Source organism: Rhinichthys klamathensis, unplaced genomic scaffold (genome assembly GCF_029890125.1).
Source record: "Rhinichthys klamathensis goyatoka isolate OS25496 unplaced genomic scaffold, OSU_Roscu_1.1 h1tg000294l_1, whole genome shotgun sequence".
NCBI classification, from domain to species: Eukaryota; Metazoa; Chordata; class Actinopteri; order Cypriniformes; family Leuciscidae; genus Rhinichthys; species Rhinichthys klamathensis.
Window position 1 is genome coordinate 268,545 of NW_026606813.1, and position 9,963 is coordinate 278,507.

Here is a 9,963-nt window from a genome sequence, read left to right on the forward strand (position 1 = left end):
ATTAGTGAACAGTTAATTCATCATTTATAAAGCATTAATAGACATTAAGCAGTTTATAAATACAGCTATAATAAATGCTTTATTCTTGATTTATAAGCATATCTATAATGTGTTTAATAATTGTATGTTCATACATCATTTAGAAATGATAAATTGATCATTTAATAAAGTATAGCATTATTTACAGTTGTCATTGATTCATAATATCACTTAGATGTTGTATCTAACCCAAAATACTCCTTTAAACGTAACAAAACCCCGGTTTACCTTACACACACACCTCTGACACTAGAATCATGACCGCCGTAAAAACAACAACAATTCTGTCATCTGAACTTTAGTGTGTCAAAGGGGAAAAAGTGAAATGTGTCCCTCCTTTAGGACCTAAATGTCCCTGACATTACAAACCCATTAAAGAAGCCAGATGTCCCTCCTAATGCAACCATGAATGTTTAATTAATGCAGATTAAACCTGGGAAACAATCATCCTCCCACAAAGATCTCATATGTGGCGTAAAGAGCTTCAGAAGATTTAGCGAAATGCAATGGTTATGGCTCACTCTCATCACTTCAGGGCTTCATGAATGCCTTAATGAATTTTTAGAGAGACAAATTAATAAAAACAATAATAATATCATTTTCTTTGGATAAGGGGATACTTTTAAACAGAATTGTGACGTGAAATATATCAAGCACATACTTCTGACCTGTTGAGTCTGTAAATATGTGTGAGAAACATTACCACTGTGTGTCACACACTGTTAGTTAATCATGTTTCACTGCCCTCTACTAGCTAACCCTAACGCCGAAATATAGCTTCAGTCTTAAGTTTTATTTGAGGTAAACCACAGCTTCACTAGAGTTTCATTTGCTAATTTATCAATTTTTGCCTCCATTTAGATAAACTCTAAACTCCATTAACTGCATCTGTAATGCTGCCAAGCTTGCTTTTCTTTAGGACCTGATACGCCACTATGTAGCCTACGCTTGAAAATAAAATGGTGTTTTGAATGAACTTCTGATAATAAAACTTCGATTTCTGCATCTGAGAAATTTTTCTTTTTCATTCGCTTTTGAGAAGACATGTTGAAATCCTTCGTTTGGTGTCATAATATGATGCCAATATATAGTTGTCAGTCGGATTTAATGGGCGGGATTTATGGTAATTGAGAATGAGCGTGCACGCGCGCCCCATTTACGACTGATTGGAATTCATTAACACACACACACAACAATTCACTATCACATCTGACGTTTATGAAGTATTTGTGAATCAGGAGATGAGTTTTCGGGAAGGTCTCTTTACGCGCAAATCACTCTCATATTTACCAATGTTTCATGAATGAGACCCTTTGTGTTTACAACAAAAGCGCTACAATGCGTTGCACGTCTTTGCATACATGTTCTATATATCTGCGATTGAGTTACGTCGTCCGACGGCTCTGTGCACTATGACCCCAGGGTTTCTTCACAAGCAGCGACATTTCACTCCCATTTGCTGTATACGCTTCTCTACTGCGCTCTGCTTCCGTTAGTGTCTCTTTATCATTGCTTCATCAATTTGACTCTATAACAATGAGTGTATCTTACAAACTCATTTATGTAAACAGTTCACATCAATTGTGTGTAGTTTTAAAGTGTTTTATGCAAGTTTTTTACATTGACAAGTTTGAGGTTGACATTTGTGATATTTCACTAATTAATAAAATAATATATATTTTTTTTTTTTCGCACTTTTGAGCTATTTATCTAGTTACTATTGATTTATTACATGCATAGCCTACTTGGGCGTGTAAGGATTGTTTTGATGTATGGCATATGAAAATGCTCGGAAGAATGACAGCACAGCATGTAAAAGTACTAGGGCTGTCAGTTAAACCCGTTATTAACGGCGTTAACGCAAACCCATTTTAACGGCGTTCATTTTTTTATCGCGCGATTAACGGTCTTTTTGGCCTAGCAAACTTTGTAGTTTTTTTCACATGCTTTTGCAACAGGACGCGGTGCTGCGCTATGAAACCCATTCATTTCAATGGCTTGCGCCGCGCGAGGACGTTTTGTTGCTTCGTCGACCAAAGCGCAAGTGGATCTAGCTAGACCGGAAACAAAACAACAGGCACGACACACACACTCGTTTGGGCTTGCGAGCCGGCCAAATAGTAGGTTAACGTTACGTTTTGAGTGGATGACGAGCGCGAGACGCCGAAATGGATGCCAATAAGATTCTGAATGGAAAGTTTACTTTTAAAAAGTTGCCAAATGGTTCCATTGACGAGACCAAAGTGATCTGTGTGTTTTGTCGTTGTGAACTGAGCTATCATCATCGCAGCACGTCCAGTCTGAAATACCACTTGATGATGGCCAAGCACACACACACACACACACACACACACACACACACACAGCTGATGCGAATTCTCCGCCCCCTCGTCAATATCAGGACCTCGTCAGTATTTCTTTCACCCTTTTATTGATGGACAGTGTTACATTGTGTGAGAGATTATTTGCTCCAAGTGAGAATGTTAGTGTGAAATTGAACACAGTATATGTCAATGTTGTTTTCAATAAAAAACATTTGCACAAAGCAAGCCGATCCACTTTTCCATGTTGATAAGAGCATTAAAATGAGAAAAAAAATAATGGGACAAAAAGAAATCAAGAGACATTTAGAATAGATAAAAATGTGCGATTAATCGCGAGTCAACTATGACATTAATGCGATTAATCGTGATTAAATATTTTAATCGTTTGACAGCACTAAAAAATACTAAGATATACTCTGGTGGAATTGATCTATGGGAGGTCATAAAGGGTTAAAGAGAAAGTTCACCCAAAATGGAAAAATGTATTATCATTTACTTACCCTCATGTCGTTCCAAACCTGCATGAATTCCTATTTTCTAATGAACAAAAAAAAAAAACAGATAAAAAGATGGACCGCATTGATTTCCATTGCATGGAAAAAAAAAATACTGGGGTCCATCAACTGTTTGGCAAACCATATTCTGCTAAATATCTTTTGTTTGTGTTCAACAGGAGAAAGAAGCTTGGAGCAACATAAGGGCGAGTAAATGATCATTTTTGGGTGAACTATCCCTTTAATTGTCACGATGTATAGAAATATACCTTCGAGGTGAAATACGACCCAGACGTGCTCTTAACAGTTTCTTGAGATTCACACACAGTGTGTCCGTACCTTCTGAGCCCATAATGAAGTGATGTATGTCGGGGCCCGTGGACATGCGGGGCCCCAGACAGCTCTTCTCAATCACTCCTCTAGGGGTCACCATCTTTATATGCACCACCTGGGAACACAGCAGATCACAGGGAACATGATGAGCACAAGACTGATGCGGATAAAACACGTCTGAAGTGTGTGTGTGTGTGTGTGTGTGTGTGTGTGTGTGTATGGAGGTGTATCTACATATGGAGGCGTAGGTGCCACCTTTACCCTTAAATGTACATAATGGACTGAGACATTGGCTGCTGTTGCACACCTTTTTGTCAAATTTGGATTATGCCATGATATATGCTTATCTTTTAATAAAAATAAAGAATTTAAATGTGTGTGTGTGTTGAGACATACCAGGTCCTCAATGTTGCCGTAGATGTTCTTCTTCATGCCCGAGGCGCGGGTCGCCACCCATCCGCCCAGGGAACTGAACTCCATGGAGTCCGGCTCGTGGCCCGTACAGTAGCCATGCTCATTCAACTACACACACACACACACACACACAAAACAACATCTTTCTTAAAGTATTTTTTCATTAAAACTAGTGCAAGGCAACAATTAAATCGCATCCAAAATAAAAGTTTGTGTTTACATAGTATATGTATGCGTGTGTGTGTACTGTGTATAATTATTTTGTATATATAAATACACACACTTTTATACTATTATTATTATATTTAAGAAGTATTTGCATGTATATACTGTATATATATTTATGTATAATTTATATTATATATAAATATAAATATTTTATATATAAATAACACATTTTCTTAAATAAATACATGCATGTGTGTTTATTTATATATACAAAATAATTATACACAGTACACACACACATATATATTTTGTAAACACAAACTTTTATTTAACACAAAATATATATATACACACACACACCCCTGGATACAATAGCAGCTGGTGAACAGATGTTGAACATCTTCGCTGTTACAACATCGTGTATTTTAGCACAGCTGGATCCCTGTCCAGACCAATCAGCATCCAGGACCAGGACGAGATCAGTTTCATAATAAAAATGTGAATGACAGTAAAACACAACAGCCTCACAGGAAATGAGGTTCTGGATAAACACAGAAGTACTGAAGCCTTATGGAGCGTTACAGATGTTTCCTGCGGTCAGACTCACAATGTGTGTGTGTGTGTGTGTGTGTGTGTGTACATGACAGCCGTATACCTGTGAGAGAGCTTATGGACTTATTGATCAGTCTCAGATAAAACACACGCTCCAGGTGATTTTATTAAGCAAACCCCCGAGAAATACAAACTCACTTTAATGTTTCACCATCTGTCCGGCTTCCCTCCACACACACATACACAGACACACAGTGATGGGCATGTTTATGACATCTTACTCACACACACACAGTGATAGGCATGTTTATGATGCATCTCACACACACACACACACACACAATACTACACCACACCAGCAGCACCAGTGCCATTTTTCGACATTAGTTTAATGGGACCATCTGCGGTGTGTGTGTGTGTGTGCGTGTGTGTGTGCACAGACAGAAAGTCCCAAGCAAATGGCCTGTTTTTACCCTTCAGCATTAACATGAATGTGTTTTATGGGGACTTTCCATAGACAAAGGTGTTTATAATGTACAATCTGTATATTTTCTCTCCTTACACTAACCCGACCCCTAAACCTACGCATCACACACACACTCTCTGCATTTAAAAAAAATAATAATTCATAAGCGGTTTTCCTCATGGGGACCAAACAATGTCCCACAAGGACAAGGATTTCTGGTATTACTATCCTTGCAGGGACATTTAGGGAATACCTGAACCACACACACACACACAAATATAAATATATATATATATACACACACACAAAGGAATGTGCAGAAAGCTGTTGTGAAATCAGTGTGTGGATCAATGACCTGTCTCTCCAGATCCTGTCCGATGATCCCAGCCTCCACATGAGCCGTCAGATTCTTCTCATCAATCCACAAGATTCGGTTCTGAACGAAAGGAACACACAGCAGAAGATAACGGGTCACTCATGTAACATTTATCAGTCGAGATCACGGCTCTTTCCATGAAGACGGGGACACACGCTACGAAACAGCCTACTCTTTTTCCTCCGTGTCTGATGTTTATGCAACCCTGTTAACCAAAATGTTTCAAATTAAAGTTTAAATGAGGGTTTCAAAGTATATTTAGAAAATCTTGTTTCAGGCAATCTCAGAACCTTTGTTTAATTTCTAACAATAAACACTGAATAAACATCACAATTAAATAGTGAAAACCCTGAACTGGTAACAGGGTGGGACATTCAGAACAAAAGCGGAAGAGTTGAATGGTTGAGCTTGAGTCACATTTGAGAAAATAAAACCGAAAATGGAATGAAACTATGGACACTATGTTTGTGGTCGGGTTCGCTTCATTTATTTGATCAGAAACACAGTAAAAACAGCAATATTGTGAAATAATATTATAACTTAAATTAGCGGGTTTCTATGTGAATATTACAGTGTAATTTATTCCTGTGATCAAAGCTGAATTTTCACTCCAGTCTTCAGTGTCACATGATCCTTCAGAAATCATTCACTCAATCAACTGTGATGCTTTTTTTTAGGATTCTGTGATTCCCGTGAAAGTAAAAAACAAACAAAAAAACATTTATTTTTAAATAGAAATCTTGTGTAATTTCTTTACTGCCACTTTTGATAAACTTAATGCATCCTTACTGAATAAAGGCATTCATTTCTTTCAAAGAAAAAAAAAAACACATTTGAATGGTAGTGCGCGTTTTTGTTAATTAAAAATACATATTATATATATATATATATTAAAGTGTAACATATACTGTGGCGAGCAGGACGAGATTAACGACGAGCGACGCACCGGTCTCGAATCTCTCACGGAGGAGCGACGACAGTGAAGACTGAGAGAGGACCAGGCCTGGATTCTACGTTGTGTTGTGTTATATTACCTTATCTTTACTTTCATTTTGTATTTGTTTATTTATTTTGTTATTAAAGTCTTTAAATGTTCGCCGGTTCCCGCCTCCTCCTTCCCATAACAACGAACTGTGTTACATATATTAAAACCAATACAAGTCAGAAACAAACAGCCATGATCCAACATGACTCTAAATCCACATTATTATAAAGCCACCGAAAGATCGACTATTTGATTACAGTAGTCATTCAGGAGACCCACAGACTAGGGGTGGAACGGTACACAGAAGTCACGGTTCGGTTCATACCTCGGTTCAGACGTCACGGTTCGGTCCGATTTCGGTACAATGGAGTGAATAGCAAAACAAAAATGCAGAAGGCTTTTTTATAAATGTCTTAAGCCTTGTATTTTTTATATACGTTTTATTAATAAAGGCATAGAACCAGTTTATTTGTAGTGCACTGACAGTAGTTTTATATAATTAGTTTATTAATTAAATTATTAAAAAGACGAAAAGACCTTGAGATATGTTTGGTAATTGTACCTGAATGAATTTAAAATTAATTTGCTATTTCAGATCAATATATTTGTTTTCCTTCATTTTAATTAACCCTAACTTTATTCTCATCTGAATGATAAATAATTGATTTCCGTATAAAATAATACTACCATTAAAAACTTTTGTTAACAGTTGTAGGTTACAGTTCGACAAGAGTTTAGAGTGTGACAAAAGCACTAATGTTGTGTTTTATTGCGAGTGTACACAAATATAAGTAAACAATTTGCCGGTTTAATGATGTCCTGTATGAAAAAAATGACGGAGTATGTTTTTATGTTTCCACTGTTCATCGCCCGTGCCTCTCTCACACGCACACACACTCTGTTCACTCTCTCTCTCTCTCTCTCTCTCTCTCTCTCTCTCTCTCTCTCTCTCTCTCTCTCTCTCTCTCTCTCTCTCTCTCTCTCTCTCTCTCTCCTCTCTCTCTCTCTCTCTCTCTCTCTCTCTCTCTCTCTCTCTCTCTCTCCTCTCTCTCTCTCTCTCTCTAGTATAATAATAAAGACATAAAGAATAATAAAGTATTATAACAACTTAAATTCAAATGTACACATTAAATTAATTTCTCTCTCGTAACACATAGTATAATAATAAAGACATAAAGAATAATAAAGTATTATAACAACTTAAATTCAAATGTACACATTAAATTAATTTCTCTCTCGTAACACATGGTATAATAATAAAGACATAAAGAATAATAAAGTATTATAACAACTTAAATTCAAATGTACACATTAAATTAATTTCTCTCTCGTAACACATGGTATAATAATAAAGACATAAAGAATAATAAAGTATTATAACAACTTAAATTCAAATGTACACATTAAATTAATTGCACAAATTAACAGTGTAACAGGTTAAAATTTCTGTGAACATTTGATACCACAGTGTTTTAACATATATATATACACACACACACACACACACACACATTACTGAGGGTCACTGTGGTGGACATTAGGGAAACACACTGAGGTCAGTCTCACACACATACACACATTTACCTGCTGTCTCTCAGGCTGTGGCACACACACACGTATCTGGCAGCCAGTGTTGCGGTCTGTCCCTCTCCTAGTAAGATCTTTATCTGTTCTACTTCAGTCATGGCTGTAAAGTTCTGTATTAAGTTATTAAGTTTGTTAAAGTAGAGGTCTCTGACTGAGCTGTATCTGTGACAGTGAAGGAGGAAGTGTGTCTCTGTCTCGACCTCTCCTGTCCTACACTGAACACACACCCTTTGCTCTCGGGGTAACCAGCTCTATCTGTGTCTGCCGGTCTCGATGGCTAGACCTCTCTCTCTCTCTCTCTCACACACACACTCTGTTCGATCGCGCCCGCACCGAACCGTGACGCCCGTACCGTTTCGGTTCAATACGAATACATGTACCGTTCCACCCCTACCACAGACCAGTTAAATATTAAAGTATGCAGGATTAAAAACAGAGTATGTGCGTATGGCCAAAGACAGTGAAATGTGAGACACGCAATGCAATGCAGTAGAGAAAAGATTATAAACACATAAAACAACAGATGCATGTACAGAAGACTCATGTGTACCTCAATACATTGCAGATATGCTCACTAACAGATCACTCAGATCACATCAGCTTGATATACCAAGGGTTCGCTCTAAGCAAGGCGAGTCTGCTTTTGGCTCCTATACTGGACCAGCTTCCAGAGGAGATCAGATGTGCTCCTACAGTCACATCACATCCAGACTCTGTTTAGCTGTGCGTTTACTGCATGAGCGCTGTGCCAGTGCGTCCGACTCATTACACTGCATTTTAGTTTGCATCCTCCTTTTGATGCCTAACTGAACTGGCACTGGGAATGGTGAGAGAGATAAGCATGCGGTGGAGGAGTGAGTCTGAGGTTCTGTGGGGTGTGGACTGGACCGACTCCATTACCAGAGCTTCCCAACAAATGGGGTTTTGGGGGTTTGGACTGATGGGGCAGTGACCCCGAGGGTACCCCGTGAGTCAGTCCTAGAGCTCCTCCTGCAGGGTTCCAGACTGCGACCATTTTTTGAGAATGTGCGAGTTAAAATGTTATGTGGTCGCATTTGTGCGAGTGGACGCTCGCGCAACAGAACGCCGTTGTATCAGCAGCTGCAGTCCGTATGTAGAGGCTAATACCTAATGTCTTAATTCTTTTAGCCTCTCGAGGTTAGATGAGGAGTATCTTCTTATCTACATGTCCATTAAGCACGCACGGAGAAGCGGTCATAACAACAAAAACAACGTATTTATTGATCGCAATCTCTGGTTTACTTTCCAAACAAAAAACAAAAATTGGCATCCAAGAAAAACACTATCAGTAACATGCATTTCATGCGATTGAAGAAACTGTTGCTCTCCAAACTCTAACCTGTCTGTGCCAAACAATCCTACCTCATTATCAACACCTGCACTCACGCATCGTAGTGACGCGTCAAAGGGGGAGGAGTCAATAAATGTGCTTAACCAGGTTAGTACAAGTATTAAAAATTAAACAAAATTCCCTTGTACATTTAAAGCATAATATTATGTATTACAAAATAAATAAATCAAATTTAATCATTACTTAATTATAATTCTGGTAGTACACAACATTCTGAATATGGCTCCAACATCCTGGCCCCTAATTGTTAATGCCAAAGCAGAACAATTACCAAATATAAGATATCTAATGGAGTCAGAACTCATATGACTAGATACAGTATTGCCATATGTACAGTATACAAAAACAAATGTCAATTTACATAGCATTTATCACATTAATCATATTGCATTTCATTCATCAATGTTAATACATTGTGATATCTTACTTCATCTATCTTTTTTAACAATTCCCATGAATCACCCCCAAAGTTCATACCATAGATGTGTCTAGAGCACACTCCATAGGGAAGGATACAAAAAGTCCAATGGGTGTAAATGTGGTGCGAAAGATGAGAAGTCCATGTATGTGCAGATTTTGAGTGTATATGTGGTGCGAATTTGAAAAGTCCATGTATGTGCAGATTTTGAGTGTAAATGTGGTGCGAATTTGAAAAGTCCATGTATGTAAAGATATGTACTGGTGTGTGAGCACGTAATGATATATGTAGGTTTGTCAGGATAAATGAAAGCGTGCACATAAGACTGTAGAAATCTGACATTGTTTTGTCAGAATCGCTCAGGCTGACTGTCAGCTTCCAGAAGCAAACAAAGTTTGGTGATGGGTCTTTGTAGAACAGTGGTTTTAGTCTTCA

The 9,963-nt window shown here is 37.9% G+C and overlaps 1 protein-coding gene across 1 annotated transcript in view; it reads right to left on the reverse strand.

The window, feature by feature from the left end:
- The window catches only part of LOC130103625 (alkyldihydroxyacetonephosphate synthase, peroxisomal-like), a 37,501-nt gene extending 29,665 nt beyond the window's left edge, over positions 1-7,836 (reverse strand). The window contains exons 1-4 of the mRNA XM_056269914.1: positions 7,768-7,836; positions 5,146-5,226; positions 3,587-3,712; positions 3,197-3,305 (exon numbers count right to left, since the gene is read on the reverse strand). Coding sequence (XP_056125889.1) covers positions 3,197-3,305; positions 3,587-3,712; positions 5,146-5,226; positions 7,768-7,836 — 385 coding nt within the window. The remainder of the gene's footprint in view (positions 1-3,196; positions 3,306-3,586; positions 3,713-5,145; positions 5,227-7,767) is intronic.
- Positions 7,837-9,963: the final 2,127 nt, after the last annotated feature.